At 49.4% G+C, this 26004-nt stretch overlaps 1 protein-coding gene across 5 annotated transcripts in view; it reads right to left on the reverse strand.

The window, feature by feature from the left end:
• Positions 1-828: 828 nt before the first annotated feature.
• RNF220 (ring finger protein 220) overlaps positions 829-26004 on the reverse strand; it is a 317769-nt gene continuing 292593 nt past the window's right edge. For all 5 annotated transcript variants that reach the window (XM_039483594.1, XM_039483593.1, XM_039483592.1 and 2 more), the window contains 3 exons: positions 18522-18630; positions 17100-17174; positions 829-4239 (listed from right to left, as the gene is read on the reverse strand). In XM_039483594.1, the coding sequence (XP_039339528.1) occupies positions 4168-4239; positions 17100-17174; positions 18522-18630 (256 nt within the window). In that variant the 3' untranslated portion in view covers positions 829-4167. The remainder of the gene's footprint in view (positions 4240-17099; positions 17175-18521; positions 18631-26004) is intronic.

The following is a 26004-nucleotide window of genomic DNA, read 5'->3' on the forward strand; positions in this document are numbered from 1 at the left end:
AAAGAGCAACTGCCAGCTCCACTCGCAGGATCTGAATATATAATGTGGATTTTGCACTGTTGGCAAATCTAAGGGGAACTGGTGCATTGTGCGCGGGGATGAGCTAAGGAGGAGAATGCCCACTTAGTGGTATGTCCTGATACATCCAGGCCCTCTGCACCGGAGGAAAGGATGTACGTGGGGAACAGATATTTAACAATAGGCTCTTCAATCTAGCAGAGACAGGTCTCACACGATCCAATGGCTGGAAGTTGAAGCCAGACGAATTCAGACTGGAAATAAGGCGTATGGTTTTGATGGAGAAAACGACTGGAGCAATTCACCAGGGTCGGGGGGGGGATTCTCCATCACTGACAACATTCAAATCAAGGTTGGATCTGCTCTGGGAATTATTTTGGGGCTGGCCTGCGCGCTACAAGACGAGCTCATCACAATGGTTCCTCCTGGCCTGGGAATCTATCAGTGCCTCAGAGGTTTGAATGGGAAGCTGTCTGCTTAGGATCAGCTCCGTTCTGATTAGTGCTGAAAAGAGACAGGAGGTGGCTGGAGAAGTGTCCATCTCCCACTGCACTGCTGACACCCATTTTCTCCCACCAAGGTCACCTCCCATTCCAACTGAGGGGTGGCCACCTCTAGACTCTGCAGTATACTGCCAACATCCTCCGACCCACAACTAGTGTGTGCCTGGGCCTAGGAGCAGCAGCTGTCTCAGTGCTCAAAGCCCTTGGCCACAGGCCAATACCGGGGGCAGGAGCAAAGGTGCATCATAGTCACATCCCCACCCGCTCCAGAGCGCCGAGCCAGAGGGAGGGAAGGAAGGAGACTGGGAAGATTTATACTCGTTTAATTAATGTCAAATGTCGTTTACAAACGGGAATGACAAGTACCTTTTTATAGAATATACATTGACACACAATCATTGACACAACTGGAATATCACCTTGTGCAACTGGGATTCTTTGGGCAAAGAGTTAATTCCTTTTTTCCATTTTTTTTCCGTTTAAGCTCATTGTGGAAGAGGAGAAAACGCGGCTGGCTCCTGAGAAGGCCAGAACGAGACTCTTCTCTCTCCATTCTCCCATCAGATCCCCACCCTTCCTAAAAACAGGGACGGCTTTACATTAAAAAAAACATTACTGGTTACATATGGTTTTACAGCTACGTACACAGCACACTGCTGCTCCACAACACACGAGACACCCTGGCTCTCAGTGGCTCGTTGCAAGGCAGAGAATGGGGAACCTGCCCCCCCACTTCCCCATTCCCAACTGCCTTTAAAAAAAAAATCACTGCGCATTCTCCAATTCCATTGACAGAGATCACAGCTCTGGGCACCGTCCGGCCAGTGCTGGGCCTGGCTGCCCCACCACGCGGCGCTGATTATTCCAACTTAAAAACCAAACCCACCGAGTGCCTTTCCCAGGGCTTCAAATGCGACAGGCAGGGCTACCTCCCAGCATGCCAAACGGCACTCAAAGGGTTAACTGCAGGTGCAGCCCTTCTCTCTGCTCTCACAGGTCTGTCTCCTCAGGGGAGAAACGTCCCCACTTGGGATGTCAGAACAGTTTTCTCCAGCTCCCAAGCACTGCCCAGGAAGGTACATGTGCACAGCATGTCGGCTACCAGGGAACGGCCACAGACCCACATGGGCCACAACTGGACTGTGGGCAGAGGTTGCTGCTTGGAGAGCGTAAGGACCCAGGAAGCTCTGACTTCAGTGATATCGGCTTTGGTGGGGGATGGGGAAGGGGGAATATAATTCCAGCAGGAGAGAGATTTATTTTGTGCAACAGGGTCCTTTACAAATCAAGCAGCAAGACGACATACACTCCGGCAGGGAAGCTGTGATAGAAATATCACCACGGAGACAAGCTGCCTCATCAAATCTTCTGTTACTGCAAAACACAAGCCACCTTTGCAGTGCTGGGGAGGAGTCCGGCTTCCTAAGTAGTATCAGCCCACCCTGGTGGCCAGGTGTCCTGCACCAAGAACTCCAGCAAACAGGAGTGACCTTGGCTTCCAAACAACCACTGACGTGCAACAGTCCTGTGTCTAGCTTGTTCTGGTCTCTCCCCCAGGTTCACCAAGCGAGACAGCTAGTGAGAGAGGGCAGCCTGGCGAACAGCAACACAAGGTTACCTCCTCCCACATTTCAGCCCTGGGCTACTGCCCTGCAAGGTCACCACCCTGGCAACAGGAGCCACTGGTGAGCACCTTTCAGCAACACTCACGCAGCCTTGCAAAACTCAACTGGCTGGAGAGGCCAACGTTGCTTGTTGGTAGGTAAAAGCACATTCGTTTCTTTGTTCCCGAGGTAACGGGGGAGTAGATGGCAACCCTCGGCCAGTGACTGTGTGCGGCTGGGCACCTGGAAGCTAAGGACAAGCAAGAGCAGCTCTCGGTGCCGCTGTGGAAGAAGCTAGGAGAAATCTCCCGGGAGGAGGTCATTGGGGATCACTGCCACTGACTGGAAGTATCTGAATCTTTGCTCATCTTAGTCAGTTCAGTGAGGCTGGGTTCTCCTTGCCAACCCACTGACCTGAGAGAGGGGCCCTACCATCACCCTTTACTTGGAGGTGGAAGTTACTTTGCATTGTTTTAAGAGGAGGAACGTGCACCATGTCCTAGGAACCCCGGCTCAGGCAGGCTCCGGAAGAGATCGGCGATCTAAAGCAACCTTCCACTCTAGCAAAGAGCTCGTACCAGAAAGTCAGTGCAATTCTGACGCCTCTCCCGGCCAGCACTGGCAAAGCGGCAGAACAAGAGAGCAAGATGGACGGAGATGGCAAAGGCAGCAGCACAGCAGCCTCCCCAGAGAACACCTGGAGCAAGAACCTTCCTTCCCCGCACTGTAGTCACCTCCTGCTGCTCAGCCCGTAACGGTCTCAGCCAGAAGGGAGAACACAAATGGACGCCTTGGCCCTGAGCCTGTGCCACGGCCCCACCTTTCCTGTGGGCAGAGGCGGCGCTCCAGAGCAGAGAGAACACCCTGGGCCATTGGGCAGGGAACTCCTTTCCAGTGGGAACAAACCAAGCCAGTGGCACGTTTGCTTGGACGGGGGCATGGCCTTTGGTTTTCGTGGGCAATGGCTGGGTTAACTGAAGCTTTGAAGTGCAGATTCCCAACCACTGGAGACAGCTGCACTTGGCAATATTCATTCCTGTCTCCTATCTAATCTCAACTCCTGCCCCTGCCCCATAGGGAAAAGCGGCGACAGCGCCTGAGCCAGACCTTTCCAACCGCCGCCCTTCCCGCTGGCTTCCTGTGGGATAAAGATTCTATTAGAAATAGCCCCATTAGCTACGACTAATGACAAAAACCCATCTCCCCTACTCCCCATAAGTCTTGTAAGTTATGGGCGATGCTACAGCCATTACTAAAAAGCTGTTAACTTCATATCTGACTGAGGAAATATACACCACAGAACATTAAACCATTTATATTATAGATATGTATATATATACTTTTTTTAAACTAATGACTTTAATGCCAAAACTTTGCAGAACCAAGAAAAATATGGGTTTAATGTTCTCTGCTCATTTTTTTTCTTCTTTAAAAAAAATACAACCAAAAAAAAGGGCAACTTATTAGTATGTAATGTTTGTGTCTATCCCATTTATACACAACATTGTAAACATATATAATCTATATTACATGTGCTTCATTTTCTGCCTGTGTGTTTTTCTTTAAACTTTTTTTTTAAATCACTAGAACACCACCAAAAAAACCCAAAAACAACAACAAAAAATAAAACAAACCCAAAAAAAACAAAAACAAAAAGCCCAACCAACCAAACTGAACAAAGAACACAAGTTACAGGGTATTTAACATCTTTCTGTCCAGGGTCCCTTCCCAGTCTTCTGGGGTTGGAGGAGTGACCAGCACAGTCCAAAGGAAGGGCTCACAAGCCACCCGCAATGCAAAGCAGCTCTGGGGAGAGGGGAACGCTGCTTTTAAAAAAGGGTTTGGTTTTGCTCGCTGTAGAGTTGTCAGAGGAGGTCCCAACACGAGAGACACGGAGGCCGAGGCTTCCCCACGGCTCCTTTATCCTCGAGTCCACGTCTGGAGTCTATTTGTTTGAAACGTCTTTTTTTGTCGCCGTTCTTTCCCCCCTCGGTGTGATGAGCTGATCCGGTTGGCTGTGTCCCGCCCTGCGGCTGCGTCCTTCATAAGTAGATGCGCCGGAGGTCTCCGGGAGATGTGATGGTGTTACACTGAGGGCAGAGCTTCTTAGCTCCCTGCAGCCAGCGGAGGGAACAAAGAGAGAAATGTCACCTAGGAGGACGCAGGATGACGGCGCGAGATCCCCCTTGGCTGTGATGCTGGGCTGACAATATGGAAGCAGGAGAGGCCAAGGCCTCCCAATACCCAGGACCCCGGCCATAAAGGAAACAGAGCAGAGGCAACACCTCTGAGCAGCAGGTCTGAGCCCTTCGAGGGGAATCAGGCGCTCCCTTCCCCAACACAGCCCCTGCCAACAGAACGCACCTAGGAGCTCCCTGGCCACGGGCACAAGGGAGAGGACAACCCACCCAGGGCCATTCATTCTGCATCCTTTTAAACCCGCCCATGTGCCAGCTCTTCTCGAGAGTCCCCATCTAAGACTGTGCTGGAGCAGCCCCTGCTCCGAGGAAACCGCCGGGAGGCTTGGAGCCGGATTAGTGCTTGGCAGAAAACTGAACTGCAGTGCAACAATTAGCCGATTCGCCCCCACCCCCTTCTTTGCACTCCAGCTGTCCCTCTCCATCCTTCCCACCAGACCCAGCTGTGTGCGCCGGCCCCTGGGTGTCAGATGTAGCCCACACCTGGTGTAGCTCTGTCTTCCACTGCCAACTGGCTCAACTGCTTACAGCCTTTGCGCTAACGGAGCAGCAGAGGTGCATGCTTTTAGCACCAGAGCTCCTGGGTCTGACCCCCACATCTGCCAAGCCAGCAAGGGGTGCTGTGTTACCCAGAGGGACGCTTTCATGGCAGCTGTGGCATTCACAGAACAGGAGGCCAGGGAGCGTGGGGGAAAGACACTGCTCCTAAAGCTTCAGTGCTGCTCCTCTAAGCAGAGGGAGCAGCATGGGGAGTGCCAGCCCCATGGAGAGTTCTTGCTTTTTCCCTGACCCTGGAGAAGCCCCTTCATGGGATCAGGAGGGGATGGAGTGGCTGCCTGCAGATACGTCCCTAGGTCAGGGCTGCTCCAAGAAGAGTCAATGCAGCCTCCACCATTGCCCCCCGCTGTGCAATGCTCCTGTGGGTGCTGTTACACCTGCTAGCTCAGCATCATGCAGCCCCCTGCGGGGCTGGACGTTCTCTCCCTGATGCTGTGGCTCAGGGGCCTTTGGAGGCTGCACTCTTGCTTCCGAGGAGCCACCCAGTAAGGAAGATTGAGGCAACATGAGGGCTCAGCCACCTGCACCCCAAACCCCGTGTCCAGAGCACAACACGATCCACGACTCGAAGCCCCATAACTGTACAGACTGAGGGCCTGCCTCAAGCAGCCAGTGGGAACAGGGATCCCCAGCCCTCTGCACCACACTACAGAGGAGTCTGCATCCGCTGCCAAGGTGAACAGAAACAAGCAAACTCCCAACCCAGGCGAGGGAACGGGATGACACGAGCGCTGCCTGAAATGAACCAATGGCTGGTGCCATCGGTCATGGATCCTGACAGGTACAGGGTGTTCATAAGCCTCAGATTCGGGGTCAACCTAAGCTGGTGATCATTAGATTGGCAGGTGTGACAGACAGCTGATGAGAAAGATGACAAAGATGGCTCTGCAGCAACTGACCCTCCGCTCCAAGCAAGCAGGGCAGCAGTGCCGCAGCAGAGCTGGGAATCAGGCAGTGCTGGCTGCAAACACTAACAGATGGCACCAGAACGCAACCTCCTGCCTCAAAGCAGCAAGCGCAGGCTCCGCCTGAGCACCCCGACTCTTCTGCTTGCTGCTGTCAACCTGCCTCCCAGCCGTTCCTTTCCAGCCCAGCTCCCCAGGCAACAGGCCCCGTGGAATCAGCCAGGCCCCCAGGGCTGTACGAAGCGGGGAATGCCAGCCGGCTGCTACGGCTCACGCAGACTGATGCAGAGGGGGTAGAGTCTCTCGGGAAGAGGAGCAGTGCTCCCAAGAGAGGCTTGGTTTGATCTCTGCAGCCAGAGCAGAAAGTGGGCGTTAGAGCAGTGGGCTCAGCAGGTTTGCAGGATCTGGGCCCAGTGGAAGGGCAGGTTCGGCTCCGGCCATGCTGCACTGATTACTGCCAGTGGCAGCTCGGATTACGAGAGAAGAGATGGATGCTGTCTCTGACGCGACAATTAGCTTCAGCTCTGCTCTGCTCAGATATCTGCACAATGAGCACACGGGGCAGGGAAACTCAAACCCAAGCAGGAAACTCCTCCGACTTCCAGGACAAATTCAGGCTACGTCTACACTGGTTTGTAGCCACTGGTGCAAACCCCTTAGTGAGGACAAATTACATCAGTGCAGGGGAATTTGGACCATTTCAGCTGACCCCAGCATCAAACAGGTGTAAGATGTGTCTGCCCTAGGGGCTTGCACCTGTGCCACTAAGAACTCAGTGCAGACAAGGCCAAGTCAGTTCTCCTCTCTCTCCTGGCGCAAGCTGCCACTGACAGGCCTCCAGCCTCGTTCTCTGCAGTGTAGCGGTAGCCATGTTGGCCCCAGTACACTAGAGACAAGGCGGGTGAGGGAGTACTGCTCTCGCTCCCCAGCAGAAGTTGGTGCAATAACAGATATCACCTCACCCGCCTGCCTCGTTTCAAGGGATCATTTCAGAGGGGCTGAACACTCCCCAGGCCTCGCGGTGCCTCCAAGGCAGAGCTAAGGCATCACCAGCCCCCACAACCTGCCTTGGAGGCGAATAAAGCCACTAACCCCCCTCAAATCACTCGGCGAACACGGGAGACTGTGGGTCCTTGTGGCTTGGGCAGGAGACTGGGAGTCAGGAGAGCTTGGTTCTATTCCTAACTCTGCGGTGACCTCAGGCAAGTCCTTTCCCCGCTCTCAGCCTCTGTCTCGCCTCTGTAGATTTTAAGCACTTCAGGGCAGGGCCGGTCTCTCATTATGCCTGTGGAGAGCCTGGCACCAGGGGATCCACAATGCAAGGACCTTCACAGAGCCCAGCTGATCTCTAGGCGCTGCTACCACCACCCCACTATGGCGGGTAGACTTAAAAATCAGTACGTGCACTTTAAAAAGCCCAGGTTATAATCCAGCCTTTCGCGTCTCTCTCAAGACCTGTGTTCTGGATTTTCTAAAGGTGCCAAGAAGAGCACGTTCCTTGGGCTGAATGCTCGTCTACAAAGCAGATCCCTGTTCTTGGGGATCATGGCAGGTCGGTACGAAGAGGAAGAGTGACCAATTTTTAAAGCTATTCTCTGTCATTTCAGGCTGGGACCTGTCGCACTGCTGCTGAGGTTCAGAAATCTGGGGGTTCACACTGAGCATCAATACAATGTACACCTCTACCCCGATATAACGCTGTCCTTGGGAGCCAAAAAATCTTACTGCGTGATAGGTGAAACCGTGTTATATCGAACTTGCTTTGATCTGCTGGAGTGCGCAGCCCCGCCCCCCCCGGAGCGCTGCTTTACCGCGTTCTATCCAAATTTGTGTTATATGGGGTGGCGTTATATTGGGGTAGAGGTGTATTTCAATTCACATCCGACAGAACCACTGGCACTGGCAGATTCTCTGCAGCCTCATGGCTCCTGGGCTCCTCACTGTCAACAGGAGGGCAGCGTCTCCGGAGGTGCCAGAGGAGCAGAGAGGTTTGTGCACAGCAATCAGTGTTACACAGGGTGGTGGCTGGCAAGTTCTCAACTCCGGATTGCAGCGTGCCCCAGCAAGCAAAACTGAGCATGCAACTGGGAGTTTAAGGATTCCAGATGTGGCTAGCTCTTGCACATCTGTCTTGACTCTTTCCTTCCCAAGAGGCACTCCAGAGAATGGGAGCAGTTCGTTAAGGAAGAGCCAGTGAAATATTTGTCCAACCACACCTCACCGCTGATTACACAAGGGAAGCGGATTCTTTCTGCAGCTCCCACCCCCTGGAATGGCTTGGTGCTGTCACTCTGCAGGGCGGGTGGAGAAAGCAGGGAGAGAGGACAATGCTCCCTGCTCCACAGCCGCTCGGTGCTCTCATGCAGTGCTGACGAGTGCCTCCAGATACGCCCTGCGGCCTCACTGCAGGCAGCGAGGGGAAGAACTTTAATGGCACTTTTCCTGCTCGGTTCGCCCCATTAGAGAGGACCCATTGCCTCCCCGCATGTCCCGAGAGATGGGGGACCAGCACACCCTCCTGGAATACAGAGACAGGCCCCAGTGGGGGGCAGGATTCTCTGAGTGACAGAGCATTGTCTGAGCAACACCTGCACATACAACTCCTAGGAAAGGGGATTAGCAGCTGGGGGGCCCACCTGAGAAAGGCAAGGGAAACCCTTTCCATCAAGTGCGCCTTGTATAACGGAGGACTTCCCACCACGCAGCCAGACCCGGCCCTCGCTCGGCCACCCACTTCGCTGAACTCCAGAGCTTGTGGAGAAGACAGACGAGGAGGGAAAAAGCAATTAAACCCCAAGATCACTTTGCTGCCCCAGCCTGAGCACGGAGACGTCTCCCAGCTCCCTGCTCTTCTCCGGGATAGCTGCACTACCTACAGATCAGACACCTGAATGCTGGGAGCTTGAGAGGGACAGCGAAAACATTCCCGTCTGAAAGCAATTTGCGTATCGTGTGTGCGCCGTTCAGCTCTCTCCACACACTGGACCCAGTATGCAGAGGGCCCAGTGTGCCTGTCAGTAGAACTCGTCCTTCAGGCAGTGCCATTCCACCACTCAACGCCCACCAGAGCACAGGACGGAGCAAGGGCCAGGAGTCTCTAGGAATCCTTTGGGGACAGTTCTCTGGCCAGACTGGATCATAGTGGCCCCTCCTGGGGTTGGAATCTGTCCTCTCTCTACTTAGAAAAAGCAGCAAAGAATCCTGTGGCACCTTATAGACTAACAGACGTTTTGGAGCATGAGCTTTTGTGGGTGAATTCACCCCCGAAAGCTCATGCTCCAAAACGTCTGTTAGTCTGTAAGGTGCCACAGGATTCTTTGCTGCTTTTACAGATCCAGACTAACACGGCTCCCCCTCTGATACTTAGAAAAAGGATCTCAAACTCAATACCCTGCAAACTGAGGGGGGCTGATTGGAATCGCTGGCTCCAAACAGGCCCCTCAGTTCTGGTTCCTTGGGGGATCCCATCCCAAAAGGGTTTGTGCTTCCTGCTTTCCACGCAGCTGGGAGCTTGTGGGAACTGCCCTCCGCGCACGAGATTTCAAGAATTTCATGAAAACAACTTTCAGCCACATAAGCTGGTAGAAATCCAACCACAGGCGATTCCTGCCATTTTGACAGTCTCTTATTCAAAGATCCAGCCCTGATTAGCCCTTGATCTGAACCCTACTCTGGATCTGAACAGAGCCTCAAAGTGACCCACACCAGAGAGATGGGAACAGCCATTCTAGTGCCCCAAGGAAGGCTCAGACCACAGACACGAGAATCCAGCCCTTCCAGGCAGGGTTGTTAGTTCTCTCGTTCTCACTTCAGGAACGTTCCTGTGTCAAGGCACATAGGTACTGCCTACGCTGCTGCAGAGTCCGAACCAGCAAGCTGGGTCCCACCAAGAGAAACACCCTGGTGTGGATCATTTTATCATGGGAGAGAATGTTGTTTCGCTGCGCTCGGACAGGACAGGGCGGGGTGTGTCGGAGTGTGAACAACGCCACCTTAGCTACCTTCTGCAGCTCACACTCTAAGCAGGCTGGCTGCACACACAGCTGGAAGGCCCAGGGTCTCTGGGTCCCCCTAGTATTTACGTTTGGTGTTAAACAGTCCAGGGAAAAATAATGATGTTAGTCTCCTGGGAAGAACTTGTGTTTTCTAACCCAACGTCCCTGCACACATCAGCACGTGCGCTACATTCAGAACTCCACGTTCTAAGCGTGGAGTTGTTTTTTAAAGCACTAAAATCACTTACAACCTTGTTCCTTGCATTTGACCACATTTTTGGTGGTGTACAGTATTTATTACTATAAGAAATTAAACTATTCTCACACACACATGCCCTGGCACAGGGACAATGGGAAAGTATTTGTTCCCCCACTCCTCACCTGCCAGCTGGGGTTACTAAACTTTTCCCTTGAAATAAAAATGGTGTGAATAATAAGTCACACCTGTTGGCCAGTCCCCCCACCCCCAGCCCTTCTGCTCCTTTCATCATTGCTCCATGGAAAAGCCTTGATGTGTTATAGCAGCGTGTGCTACAGTAAAGGCCATCTCAGCTTTTCCGTTATAAACCTCAGTTTTCAGCGGTTTATAAAACTCTGCTGCAAGAAGTTTGCTCCGGGGCTGAAACATGGTAGAGAACAGGGGCTGGGACCAGGATGGGATTTATTTTTTCCCTCCCGTCTTAATTAAAATTTGGCAAGTGATTGATCCACAATATGGGCTAATCACTTCGGGTAGTCTGAAAAATAAATTAACAAGAGCTGCAACGCTGAGAAGCTGTTCCTGGCACTTGGTGCCAGGAAAGACTGGAGCTTTTTGTCTTAAAGCTACCTCTTAAAAAAGAATTACACTACATTTGTTTTCAACCAGCTAAAGGCAGCAAATTCCAAGTGAGGGCTTAGGCCGTTCCTGCTATTCTGTTAGTCTGTGAACAGTGATCAGTCTCCAAAGAGAATGCACTACCTAGACGCAAAGGAGATGAAGGCAAATAGGACTTACAAAGCCACCCACAGCATTCAAAGCGCCTCACCACAGTGCGGATTAGTACCCCTATTTTACAGATGGTCAAACTGAGGCAGAGAGGGCTGCAGGGAGACACCCAATGTTATAAAGAGCCCTGAACTAGACCATACTTCTGCTCCTATGTATGGTGTGTGTGTGTGTGTGTGTGTGTGTGTGTGCGCGTGTGTAAAATGTGCCCACACACTGTATGCCATATTCAAAGCGTACCATTCATCTGTGCTGGTGTTTTTTCATTTATTTCCACAGCAGTAGAGGGATGCATGTTGCTTTGCGGACAGATATAAAGCTAGGTCCATGCCCCAAAGAAGATGGAAGTGGGGAGAGTTGCTGCCCCACGAGGCTTCAGGAAAAATCCATGAAGGATTTGGCGCAAGCCAGTGAAAGGCAGGAATGAGTTACAGCTTTCTGACTGTTATGGCAGCTTTGCAAACAGCCACCCGCAATACGTGGGCTGTATTTTGGGACACGTACTAGTTACCTGAGGAAGGTTACCAGGCTCAGTATTAACTAGTACCATCTACAAGAAAAATATGTCTCAATCAGTGAACAAGGCTTTCCTGACAGATCAGTTCACAAGGCACTGCTGAGGGGAGTTCCAGGAATCTGGAGATTTTTTAAAAGCTCATTTTTGGTCTTGCAGTGCCATCATTTACTTACATTCAGATATGCCTTAGTCTGAGAATTGCTAACCAGATGATGAGTGAATATGCAAAGGAGGTGCTGGGTCTAGATGCACAGAACCCAGGATAAAAACGCAATTCCATCCAGAATTACAACACAGCTACACCTCGTAGAGTGCTCATGTTCTGAGAGACAGACAGTAGTCTTGGAGCTGTAACTCATGTGAATGATAACTGGAAATTATTTAAGAACACCTAATTAGATGTCGAAAAAAGTCACAATTCCGCAACTGAGGAAGGAGGGGATGGTTAAAGGGGGGAAGTGAAGGCAGCACTACATAAAGAAAGGAAGCTGAGAGTAATGAATATAAATCGGAAGTTAGAAATTTGATAAAGGAAGCAAAGGGGCACTAAGAGAAATATATGGCCAGCCGAATTAAGGACAATAGGAGTTTTAAAAATATATTAGGAACAAGAAGAACAAAAGGAACATTAGGAACAAAAAGAATCCTGACAATGGGATTGGTCCATTACTAGATGGAAATATTAGAATTATCAATAATAATGCAGAAAAGGCAGAAGTGTTCAATAAATATTTCAGATCTATGTTTGGGGAAAAAACAGGTGATATAGTCTCATCTTATGGTGATAACAGTCTTTCCATTCCACTAGTATCTCTGGAGGTGTTAAACAGAAGCTACTAAAGTAAAACATTTTATAATCAGTAGCTCCAAGTAACTTGCATCCAAGAGTTTTAAAAGAGCGGGCTGAGGAGTTCACTAGACTGTTAATGCTGATTTTCAGTAAGTGTTGGAGCACTAAGGAACTTCCCGAAGCTAATGTTGTTCCAATTTTTAAAAAGGGTAAATGGGCTGACCCAGGTAATTAGTCCTGGGTAAGAAAATGGAGCAGCTGATATGGAACTCGATTAATACAAAACTAAAGGAGGGTAACATCATTAATGCAAATCAACATGGGTTTATGGAAAATAGATCCTGTCGAATTAGCTTGATACTTTTTTTGATGAGATTACAAGTTTGGTTGATAAAGATAATAATATTGATGTAATATACTTAGACTTCTGTAAGGCGTTTGACTTGATGCCTCATGACATTTTGATTAAAAAACTAGAATGACATAAAATTAACATGGCACACATTAAATGGATTAAAAGCTAACTGATAGCTCTCAAAATAAAACTGTGAATGGGGAATTGTCCTCGAGTGGGCCTGTTTCTAGTGAGGTCCTACAGAGATCGGGTCTTGGCCCTACACTACTTAATATTTGTATCAATGACCTGGATGAAAACATAAAATCAATGATAAAGTTTGCAGATGACACAAAAATTGGGGGAGTGGTAAATAATGAAGAGGACAGGTCACTGATTCAGAGCAATCTGGATCACTTGGTAAGCTGCTACATGTAAATGTATACATCTAGGAACAAATAATGCAGGCCACACACATACGATGGGGGATTCTATTCCAGGAAGCAGTGACTCTGAAAAAGATTTGAGGGTCATGGTGGATAATCAGCTGAACAGGAGCTCCCAGTGTGATGCTGTGGCCAAAAGGTCTAATGCAATCGTGGGATGCATAAACAGGGGAATCTCAAGTAGGAGCAGAGAGGTTATTTTACCTCTTTCTTTGACACTGGTGTGACTGCTGCTGGAATGCTGTGTCCAGGGCTGGTGCCCACAATTCAAGAAGGATGTTGATAAATTGGAGAGGGTTCAGAGAAGAGCCTTGAGAACGACTAATAGATCAGACAACCTGCCTTCTAGTGATAGACTCAAGGAGCTCAGTCTATTTAGCTTAACAAAGAGAAGGTTAAGGGATGACTTGATCACTGTTTCTAAGTACCTTCATGTGGAACAAATATTGAATATTGGGCTTTTCAATATAGCTTGAGGATGGTCTAAAACGATCCAATGGCTGGAAGTTGAAGCCAGACAAATTCAGACTGGAAATCAGGTGTAAATTTTTACCAGCGAGGGTAATTAACCATTGGAACAACTTACCAAGGGTCGTGGTGGATTCTCCATCACTGACAATTTCCAACTCAAGTTTGGATGCCTTTCTAAAAGATCTGCTTGAAGAATTCTTTTGTGACGTTCTCTGGCCTGTGCTACACAGGAAGTCCCGTCTGGCTTTAGACTACAGGAATACTTTACTTGGAAATTCTCGGGCTAGGATTTGCGAGATCCTGGACAGGCTTCCAGTGTGACTTTGGGAAAAATCACTTAATGTTTGTACCTTGGTTTTCCTGTCTGTAAACTGGGGACAACAATACCTCTTCCTTCCCTGACTCGTGGGCATTGCAATTCAAACACTGCAGTGATGAGCCCCACAGAAAAGCCTACAAGTAAAAACTAGCCCACAAATGTGGTCTGAAAAAACAAAAAAAAACCCAAAAACTGCAGACAAATTAAGCCAGTAAAGGTTAGACTGATTACACTGGAAATCCAGGCGGGACCGTACTGGCCCTAGGATATGGACACATGTCACTGGCAATCTCCCATGTACTCAGAACCACACAAGGGCACGACAGCGGAGAAAACTCAGACCCAGAAGCAGGCAAACTGCTGCCTCTTGGGCCCCGGTTGGTTTGGTTATGCCCAGGAAGTTAAGATGGTCACTTGTTTAAAGTGCTCTGACTGTTCATCTATGCACAGATGGTTTCTCCCCAACTCAGAGAGGCCTCTGCAAAGCAGCATCTAGCTGGGCATCTCCCATTAGCGTTAAGAGGCACTGACCAAATTCTTGAGTTTCTCAAACGTAGGATGCACCCGTAAAGTACAGCTCTATTCTCGTGAGTAAGTAGGAAGGGCTCTTCTTACTAACCAGGCCTGCATCCTGTGTGTATGCAATCAGATCTGCTGGCTTGAATCACTAATGCAAGCTAACACAGCAATGGGATGGAGAGCTGGAGTTTGCGCTGGTTCAGGTCTCATTCACAGAACTGTTAGCTATGTTCCAAATGCAGAACATTTGTGTCAATGACGACCCTCTGACCCCGGGGGAGTCTGTGGGATCAGCTGGTAGAAAGCCATACCCAGGTTTTAACTTATAAACTCAGCAGATCTGATCCGAAGTCACACACACACACACACACACACACACACGAAGCCATTTTCAAAGTGCCTCTTTTTCAGAGCAGGACATATTAAGGGCCCAATCCTGAGGACTGCCCAGGACACAAATGGAGTCAGTGCGTGCTCAGCCCAGGACAATCTGGCTCTAGAGAATCTTCAGAGCCTATAAGTTTTTTCAATTATTTCACCCTCCCTGCTCCATGGAGACTGATGTGGGCAGCAAGTGCTCTCCTGCGTGATGTTAGAAGCTTTGTCTCCCACTTTGATCCCTTGTTTCTAAGGCCTTAATATATAACATAAGAAAATCTAATCTAACATTAGGTCTCAGCTGTGCATATTAAAACACAGGCATAGAAAATCTGGACTTTTCACTAAGGGGGATGGCAGATCTCCAGACTGTTCAGAAGCGGCCGGAAGCCCAACACAACTCACCCCCCCATAACTCCTATTAACTCCAACAAATTGTTTATTGCACAACAGAAGAAAAATGTTGCCCCTCTCCCCACATCAAATCTTTCCATGTGTGCTGCACGCGCAGGCGATTTCTGCTTTCCCTGCCACCCCCACGGGGAGCTGGCTTTATATCCAGGGAAAGGTAACAGCAGCAATTATTACACACACTATCCCACAGCTCCTCGCTTGTTAAAGAAAACAAGAGTCTCTTTTGTGCCCGAAATAAAAGGAGATACCTTAATTAGAACAGTGCAGGTTGGTGAGTATTAAACAGTGAGCCCAGCTGCTGTATGCCATTAAATTCATAAAAAAAAGGGGGGTGGGGTGGGGGAGGGCAGTCTTAACGAGATTACACACATTGACTTTGATCAAGACACAAAAGCACCAACGCGTTCCAGGGTTTTTATTGCTGTCTTCGGGCTACATTTTAATGGTTACATTAGAAACATGCGAATGCAGGCTGGGCGATTTGGGAGAAGGGACAGAGCCCAAGCACGCCTCGTGAAAGGCCCTGGTTTAATCAACTGCGGGCTGCAGGAAGAGGGTAGAGCTGGGGAACAGATGAGCGGCCACTTATTAATTGCTTCCCCCACAAGTGCCAGCACCTAACCTTACGTCCTGCTGGAATATTCCCTTCCCTCCTGCCTGGTCAGAGCCAGGCTCAGGGCATGGCCAATACACAGCAAACCCAGTCCCCATCTACCCCACCACACAGCAGTGTGGGGAGGGAGGGGTGAGACCAAATCTAAACACTCCTCTCCTTGGAGAAGTGAATGTTAACCCCTTAATGCTCGGAGCGCAATCTTCTAGGGGTTCAGTCTTAGTGCAGGCCGCAGGATGCTGCCAATGGAACAAAGGGGCTTGACAGACGTTGAAGTGTGCCTGAGGCTCAGAAGGGCTCACAATAGGTGCTACTGGCCTAAAAGACCATCTTGGGATGGCGGGGAGCAGAGGGGTGAAGGACATGGAGGAATCAAATCCAACATGGAACAGAAATGCTCTACTCTGCGTTTGCAGCCAGCACTACAGAATTGGATTATACCTAGAAGCAGCGGCGCAAACATTCATCTGAACGCCTGCTACGTAGCTGGGCAGGAGTCTTTTGCAGTGTGCTGCTAAATGCCTAAAAAAGCCTGTGTAATCTAAAGAGCGACAGGGGCGTAGCTGAATAGCTAGAAAATACAGCCCGGGGACAGTCAAGTTACGGAGGTTGCTATTAATACCCAATGCTGCAGGCATTTCACCATCCCAGTAACTTTTCTCAGCCAAGGTATTTAAAAGGCAGTATCTGGAGGCCCATTGCCAGATTAGCTGAAGCTCCAAGTTTACAGTGTGTTCTGTAAAAATACGATGTTGCAGGACCTACCAGCAGCAGCTTTCAGAAGAGTGCGAGTCCCCGTACATCATTTGCAACCCAACCCTGCAGCAGCCTGCTAATGCCTGAGCAGCAAAGTGACAGTGACTAGCTCAAATCTCCATTGCCCAGGCTGAGTGAAATGAAAATGTTGTGGTCAGCATCACTGGGGAAAATAAAAGCCGACGAAAACCCAGGAAGTCAGGGTTAGGAAAGGAAAGGGCGTCACTTTGTTTAACAAAATATTAATTTTAACACAAGCGTGTCCCTTTGAAACGAACAAAAATGCAAATCCTGGGGGCACTGGGCCACCTCTTCTACACTTCCAATAGTGCCCAATTTTCTAGACAACCAACCGCACTAGTTCAAAACGGCATGACGCTGTTTCAGTTATTCAGAAGAGGGGAAGGAAACAGCACTGACGGGTGCTGCCCAGGTCAGCGGATCCCAGCGAAGTGGATCTAAGCTGGGCTCCAAGCTGCAGTGCACAGAACTGCTTTGGAAGTCGACAGGAATTCCACGCGCGGTGCCGTTCCAGCCCTGAGCCCTCCCGGCAGTGAGTAGAGTGACCACTCTTCAGCAAGGGTAACTCAAACCCAGCTCCGCCCAGTGAAATCAAACCGGAAGGACTCCAGTCTGACGGGGGTGGTTAATAACAAACGAGAACCCCACTTAGCCCACTTCATATCAAGCAAGAACCTCTCCTCTAATGTAAGTACAGGTCTGTGGAAAGGGAGACGTCTACGCATCAATGAGAAAGTAGCCAAGTGCCTCACCAGAGTCCGCAGCCAGCATTCTTCACAGTGCACGTGCCAGCACTGAATGGAAGTCAGGGGCATCGTGTAAGAGTCCTGAAGAGAAAAAGCAAAGACATTCCTGTCACATAAAAGGCTGGCGGATTCCCAGCCTACAATTATGTCACCAGGGTACTGGAGTTGGGGAGGGGGCAGGAGAAGAGGGCAGTTACCCAGAGTCAACACTCCCCATTATTCCCATCTTCAGAAGAACACAGCTCGGGAGCTGCTCCTTACACAGTGGGCCAGGTACGATGCATCCGACAGAAACAAAGCACAGAAATGGGGCAAACGCTCCCTGACTTCAGGACTGAGTGAAAACTAAGCCGGGATCTAAACTTTAGGTCCAGAGTAACAGAGGTAGAAAGTCTCCTGTAGGCCATTGCTTTGCCTGACAGAAGCCCATAACCCACCTGGTGGGGACACAACCTGGTTAGCTAGAGAGGTACGTCTGCACTGCAATTTTAGAGCCTCCTGAGTCTGAGTCAGTTGCCCTGGGCCAGCCATGGTTATTCCCTGGGTCTTTTATCGCAGGGAAGTTGTGCCCACGTATCATTAGTCCAATGGAAAGGTCACCAGATTGCGCAAGAGCAGAGATAAGGGATAAAATTAACTCTCATCACAACTGCCCACTCTGCTGGAATAGCGTAGCTATGCACCGAGAATACTGCTGTCATTTCAGCAGGCACGTACTGGCGCTCTAGTCTTTTCAAGTGATTTATTAGTGAGGGTAGCAATCAACAACAGACTGTACGTCTTGCCTAGACTCAGAGATGGGAGTCTGTCTGATCCAGCTGTTCCACTGGCAACTCCATCATCCCAGCAACATTTTCTTCTTCTATTGAACCATGGGACAAACAGAGCTCGGAAATAAAACCAAACGCGAGGGGCAAAAAGCTGCAGGTTCTGAGCCAGTAGAGGGAGCTGCAGCCCTTCTTTAGGAACGCCAAAGCGGCACCACACACATAACACAAGCAACTTTTAAACGCACAGGCAAAATTCTTGCCTTCAAGCCACATGGTGGGTCTCAAATCAGGCAGTCTCCTCTCCTTACGCATGTGCAACTCTGCACATGCAGGAGGAGGAGAACGCGGTCACTTGGGAGCGCTGCATGGTCAGTCTGAAAGGGGAATGCTGTTCTATGAAGTTAGAAATTTCTGCTCCTAATGCAGACTGCTACAAACACCAATGAAATGTTATAACTGATACACACACACAGAAACTGGAAAGAAACTTGCGACACATTTGCCCAGAGAAAGGAAGAGATTTTTAACTTGTGTAAGGACAGGGATGCATTCACCTTACCAGAGTAGCAGGATTTGCCCCTTTCCCCACCTCAGCAAAGACAAGTCAAAGGTACCGAGACGTTTTCTGATTCATTGCCACAACTGGAGTGCTACTCACCATGCAAATGAGACATTTATAGCGGTCTCCACGGGAAAGCTGCCTTTCTAACTCCCGGACACGAGCCTTTAACGCTTCAAATGTTGTCACTGCAGAGTCTTCTGTAATTCTGCAAGAGATGATGAAAGTCAGGGCTACTGGGTAGGCTTTACAAAAGTTAAATTTATGGTCCTTTTGGTAGGTGCAAAAGATGCAGTGACAAGGCCCAAAGAAACAAATTCAGCATATGCAAAGATCTATTTGAAATGGAGGGTTATTAAGAAGCCCATGGTTTGCATTCTTTCAGCCAGGAGCTCTGGCAAACACACGGTCACGTAAAGCCTCTGCAGAGATCTGAAAAAGAGAAGGATTGTGGGTGGATAACATTATACAGAATGTGTTTCAGCAGAAACTAAATGGTGGAAACAGGAGTCATGCCCCTTTACTCCCTTCTTTCCTCATGTCAACGCCATTCCGACAAAGCTCGAAGAGCTGCTTAGAGCTGCAAAGGTGTGTTTCTCTCAAGAGCAACAGTCGTCATATCGCATGGTGATGACGGCACTCTTTCCTTTCCACTAGTACCTACGGAGGATGTTATACAGAAGCTATTAAAGTCAGACATTTTGAAATAAGCAGCCCAGATAACTTGGATCCAAGAGTTTTAGAAGAGCTGGCTGAGGAGATCTCTAGACAGCTAATGCTGATTTTCAATATATCTTGGAACACTGGAGAAGTTCCAGAAGACTGGAAGAAAGCCAATGATGTGCCAATAGTTAAAAAGGGTAAACGGGCTGACCTGGGTAATTACAGGCCTGTCAGTCTGACATTGATCCTGAGCAAGATAACGGAGCAGGTCACAAAGAACTTGATTAATAAAGAATTAAAGGACTTGACTAGAGGTGATTATAATTAATGCCAATCAATGTGGATTTATGGAAAACAGATCCTGCCAAATTAACTGGATACCTCTTTTTGACGAGACTACAAGTTTGGTTGATAGTGTTGATGTAATATATTTAGACTTTTGTATGACGTTTGACCTGGTACCACGTGACATTTTGATTAAAAAATTAGAAAGATAAAATTAACAGGACACATGTTAAATGGATTAAAAGCTGGCTAACTGATAGATCTCAAAATGTAATTGTAAATGTACATCCAGTAGGTGTGTTTCTGGTGAAGTCCTGCAGGGATCAGTTCTTGGCCCTACGCTATTTAACATTTTTATCAGTGATCTGGAAGAAAACATAAAATCATCCCTGATAAAGTCTGCAGATGACACAACAATCTGGGGAGTGGTAAATAATGAAGAGGACAGTTTACTGATACACAGCGATCTGGATTGCTTGGTAAACTTGGCACAAGCAAACTGTACATTTTAATATGGCTAATGTAAATATACACATCTAGGAGCAAAGAACATAGGCCATGCTTACAGGATGGGGGACTCTGTCCTGGGAAGCCGTGACTCTGAAAAAGATTTGGGGGTCGTGGTGGATAATCAGCTGAACATGAGCTCCCAGTGTGCCGTTGTGGCCGAAAGGGCTAATATGATCCTGGGATGCATAAATAGGGGAATCTCAAATAGGAGTAGAGAGATTATTTGACCTCTGTATTTGGCACTGGTGGAATACTGTGTCCAGTTCTGGGACCACAACTGAAAAAGGAGGTTGATAAATTGGAGAGGGTTCACAGAAGAGCCCAGAGGATGATGAAAGGATTCGAAAACCTGCCTTCCAGTCACAGAACCAAGGAGCTCAGTCTATTTAGCTTAACAAAGAGAAGGTTAAGGGGTGACTTGATCACAGTTTATAACAGAGGTGGGCAAACTATGGCCTGGGGGTGACATCCTGGGAACAGGGGGGTTGAATGGGGGCAGGGGTCCCCAGAGGACAGTCAGGAAGGGGGAGGGGTTGGATGGGCAGTCGGGGCAGAGGTTCTGGGGGCAATCAGGAGATAAGGAACGGGGGGGTTGGATGGGACAGGAGTCCCAGGGGGCCGTCAGGGGGCGAGAAGCAGGAGGGGTCAGATGGGGGCGGGGGCCGGGCCATGCCTCACTATTTTGGCACAATTTCGGAAACCTGATGCGTCTCTCAGGCCAAAAAGTCTGCCCGCCCCGGTCTATAAGTACCTATATGGGGAATATATTTGATAATGGGCTCTTCTACCTAGCAGAGAAAGGCAGGACCCGATGCTATGGCTACACGTTGAAGCTAGACACATTTAGACCGGAAAGAAGGAATAATTTTTTAACCTTGACAGTAACCAACCACTGGAACAGCGTCCCAAGGGTCGGGGCCGATTCTCCACCATCGTCAATGTTTTAAATCAGGGTTGGATGTTTTTCTAACAGACCTGCTCTGGGAGTTATTTGGAGAAGTTCCATGGCCTGTTTTATGCAGGACATCGGATTAGTGTCTCAGGGGTTCTCAAACTTCATTGCACCGCGACCCTCTTCTGGCAACAAAAATTACTGTGTGACCCCAGGAGGGGGGTGGGGGGAAAGCCTGAGCCCGCCCAAGCCCTGCCACCCTGGGTGGGGGGCCGGGGTCAAAGCCCGAGCCCCACGGCCCCGGCTGGGGGCCTGTAACCTGAGCCCTGCCACTCAGGACTGAAGCCCTCAGACTTCGGCCCCAGGCGATGGGGCTCAGGCTTTGGCTTCGGCCCTGGGCCCAGCAAGCCTTAAGCCAGCCCTGGCGACCCCATTAAAATGGGACCATGACCCACTCTGGGGTTCCGACCCACAGTTTGAGAACCCCTGGGCTAGATGATCATAATGGTCTCGTCTGGCCTTGGAACGTCTGCATCTAAAATCAGGCGCTCTGCCCCTGCTGGGATACTGGCCCTGGTAGCTCGGGACACGAATGCCACATGTTGCACCAGGACAGACAGGACGCAATGGTGTTCTGCTAAATGAAGTCTCGCTTTTCAGCCTACTGGCGCTGGAGAAAAGGAGAGGGGATGGAGCGGAAAGCCCAAGCTGCAGACGCCGTATCAAGGGGCTTTGCAAGCCCGGCTTGCCCGTTTGCCTAGGGTCACTTTTGACAGGCAGCATTATATTGTCACACAGGCACCGTCCTACGGACAGGCGAGGACACGTTCATGATTCCGCCAGGCTGACAGAAAGAGTTAGCTGGCAACCGCGGCAACAGCAACACTGAGAAAATGGGATGCATGCTGAGAGCTACCGAGAAGGGTGTCTCACTCCAGAGGAAGAGGAGAAACACTGGCCTTTCCACCGTGTAGACATAACTAAGTGCCCTTTGACTTTCCTCTTAAAACCTCTTACAGGATATTGCAGTGGGGCTGTAGCTAGAAAAAGGAGTTCGCGGCTGAGGAACAGCGGAGCAGTTTACAAGTCATTCCAAGTTAATTTCAGGTCAAATCTATGCAGCTTCCACGTCAGAAGAACGGCAAGAAAAACCCACGATCTGAGAATGTAGAATTTATTCTATGTACCCTAGTAACACCAGTAACAGACACCAGTGCCTGTGCTAAAGAACTTATTTAGCAAATCGTGAGCTAACCGGTGGACACAACAAGTGGTTTGAGGCAGGGGCCAGTGAAACCATCATGACTGGGGTAAGCAGCAGCAGTCCCAGCACACCCACGTACTTGCTGCTTTGTGTATTAGCAATCACCACCTCTAGTCAAGGCTCTGGAAACATAACTCAGACAGCCGTTCTGCTGGCTCTTCATAAGCAGAATGGAGTCTAGCTAGTTTCTCCCACTGCCATGTTGGCTGGGCAGAGCCAACGTGATGAAAAGCCCGGAGTGGGCAGTAAAGCAAGCAGCTAGGAGTTACAGTGGAAATGGATCTGGGTAGCAAAGGTGCTTCAGAGTCACTTTTCTGAGCAAAAACCAGCGCTCAAGAGGATGCAGATGGAAGGGGCGCTGCAGGCCTACGTGGGGTTAGGAACAATCAGTACAGAGCATCCTTCGGACACAATCCGTGCAGAGCTCACGCGGCTCCAATTCTAGCCTGCGACGCAGGACGGGCCACCAACAGCCTTCTCACTTGCCCACCTGACCTGGGCGCTGCTGCATTTGAACTCTGAAGGATACAGTGAGACGACGTTGGAGGCGAATTCTCCCCTCTGTCTCATGAAAGGCGTAAGGAGATTTCTGATGGCATTCGAGCTCTGCCAGAAACCAGAGTCTCGCCAGGTAACCAAGCAGAGGTGGGTGACAAGGAAAACTTCAGTGCTAATTGAACTCTTCCATGTTCACATTAAAACAGAGTGTTTCTAGCTCAGTCCCAGTCTGATCAGGGTCAGAGTTTGAAAGGGAAATTTACCAGTGCAACTGGAGGGGATAGCAAATGGCTTGCTGGCAGAAGTTTGAAGGGCTGATCTCATTGGCGCTGAGATAATTGCGCCTGTCCAGTAATAAATGAATGAAATCAGAAAAGGACGCTGAATAGAGGTATAAGCAATAGCGCTCAGCGCCTGCCTGATACAATGGCCAATCAATAGGAGGGCTGTAGATCAGGGCGCTAGTTAGCTGGAAAATTACCGCATGGCTGCGTGCGTCACGCTGTCGGGATCCTGGACAATCAATGTGGGAGCTATCGATTTAGTTATTATCACTTCATACGCTCCAGACACTGTTAAATATACATTTATTAACAAGGCTGGGGTGCATTCGGTAGATGGAGTTTTAACAAGTGCAACCTCTCCTAGCTCTGATCAAAGCTCAGCCACTAGAGTCTGTAACCTCCCTGTTCCTCCCCGTCAAGCTCGACCCCAGAACAAATCCTAAGGAGCTAGTCAGTGGATAAGACCCTGCCCCATCTTGTGATTCGAGAGAAAGTATTTGCCCATAAGTGCCCGTCTCGTGGTTGCGATTTCGGGAAAGCCTCCTGGGGGAGCAGCAGAAACAAAGGACAGGAGGCTCAGGGTCCAAACAAAACGAGAGCTACTCACGCCGCTGCTTCCAAAGAGAGGGAGGAAATGAGGTCCAGGGAAGAAGCTTAGTACACAGGAAACTGAAGCGTCTTCCAAGGAGGGGTAAAGAGAGGAGTCGCTTCCCACGTGCCTGGCTCCAGCAGTGGCCATGCCACTCAGAACATCAGCTGTTCCACTGACATATTTTACCATCAACCGGCTGCTTGTATCCTAAAGCTAAGCATCACTCAACAGCAATTCTTCCTGCAACAGGCAAACTGGGAGCTCCACCAGACATCCCCCACCCCTTACACTTCGTCTGGAGCAGGCTGGGAGTGGCTTGTGCAGTGCTTAAGAAGCAAGTAATACCAGGGTTAGGGAGTCAGCCACTGAAGAGGCACTGCTGGGTGAAAGCAGGTCATGTACAACTGTCCTGCTGGCCAGGGGAAGCAGAATAACTAGCAGACAGTGCACAGGGTGGGAGGTCAGGACTCCTGGGTATTAGCCACAGCTCTATTGCTGACTTCCTGTGTGACGTTGGGAGAGTCATCTGACCCGTCTGCATGCCAGTTCCACCTTTTCACACACGTGGACAACCACGTTCCTCAGCTTTGGTAAACTACTTAGAGATCTAGGATGTACTATTGCTACTGCAGCTGTGAGGACATGTCTGGTACGGCCTCTGGCACCAGCATTTCACCTAGTCATCACTACATACGCAAGCTGCTTAGCTGCTGCATCTCCCAGTGGTAGGTATCCAGAACACACTTGTCTCTTGCATCCTGTAGCCAATAGAGGCCAGGAGCACTATGAAGTTGGCTCACTCAGTTTCAAGATGGAGGGTCCTATGCTCACAATGTTTACAGGTGCACAGTATCTGCCCTTTGGCTGGAGAACCATAGCAATGTGACCTGTACGGGGAAATAGGCATCTAAAAGCTTCCTTGAAGATGAAGCTTTGACCAATGCCATTCATGGTCTAGTCACTGGATTTCGTGGTCAGCCATGCAGCCACCCACGGCCGAGGCGGCTGTGTCTGTTGCGAGACAGGAAGCAGTTCCATGGAACTGGGGATACAGAATTTGGGAGACTAACTAAAAACAGCATCAGAAGTATATTCCTGGAGTTGTTCACAGCAGTTTTCTTTCTACACTGAAAAAGAGAGACACCCTCCCCACTACTATCTAGCAAACCCCAACTGAACACCCGCTCTGTCCTCTTGCTCTCCAGTACCTGAACATAGATGCACTATGCAATGATCCATGTGTAAGTCAATTAGCATCATTATTCAGCTATGATGGGTTAGGAGAGTCAAGTTCCCCCCCCATGCCCCTTGGTCATCGTCAAACATTTGCAGGCGTGCAATCTTTGTTTCTTCACATTAAACTGAGCAATTCCCACCTGACGTCCCAGTGGGCAATCACAGGCAATTCTGTTAATTAAATGAGCTCTGATTCTGCAACCCTGGAATCTCTCAATATACTGAGGATTGTGCTTTCTCAACAAAATACCTGACCAAAAGAAAACAAATGCTGATGTCAGCGCGACTCACTTCTGTTAACCCTTCGCAACAGGTTACTACAGACTGCCCTTTGGGAAAAGCGGCAAGAGATGTCAGATCAAGAGGGGCTCAGGAATCAGAGCTGTGTGTACGGAGAAAAGCCTTCCTCCCTGCGGGATGCCTATTGCAGCAGTTCAGCAGGGATTCATTGCACAGGACAGTTACACAGAACAGACAGAGAAGAATGCCACTGCATTCAACTCCCTGTGTATTCAGGGTGTGATGCAAACCACAACAACATGAGGGCCAGGGAAGCCTTCGGCATGGCAGGCTCTGAAAGAGGGCCCCACCTCCCTTGGATTTCATTCAAGGAACTTTGTCATCGAGTGCGCTCCATAAAACATCCCTCTGGTTTGTTTATTTCAGCTGGGTATAAATTTCCCCTTCTTCATAAATGGTCACACTGTACATAACATTCCATCAATTTTTACAGCTCCGGTTTGTATGCACCTTGTACAAAACATTTAGCGCTGATTAAATGCACCAGCAATAAAATTTCATGAACTACTTTTGACACTTGATATTCTGACCTTCCCTTCTCTTCCTTACACATTTATTTGTGTTTTCATTGAGGGCAGGTGGGAGAATTTACCGTACTTCAAACAAACTCGTGGGCAATTGTTTTTTAAACAGACTATTCATTCTTCTCCTCAAGAAGCTGATAGGGACAGAAAACACACTCCATTTTCTCTCGCGAAGGGCAGGGGTCAGGTCACTAGCCTACAATGGAATAATTTGGGGGGAAGGGAATGGATTTGATTCAGTAGAATCATGATGCACCCAAGAAAACAATGCAAATCCACAAGCACATTGTTGTGACCTTTCTTCCCTGCCCCACCCCCGTCTTTCCTACCACTCAATTTACGTCTGAACTCGAGTGCAAGTCCTGTGGAGCAGGCACGGGGTTTTATTAGTCCGTACAGTCCCTGCATAGCTCTGGCGCTGTGTAAATAGTAAGGGAGGTATTTATTCAGAATCGAGGAATGGCACGGCATGAGGAGGTAGCTTTGCCTCTCACTCCCACAGTCCTGCACATCTAAAGGGCACAGCCTACTTCA

The sequence above is a fragment of the Mauremys reevesii genome, linkage group 8, assembly GCF_016161935.1.
Source record: "Mauremys reevesii isolate NIE-2019 linkage group 8, ASM1616193v1, whole genome shotgun sequence".
Lineage (NCBI taxonomy): Eukaryota > Metazoa > Chordata > Testudines > Geoemydidae > Mauremys > Mauremys reevesii.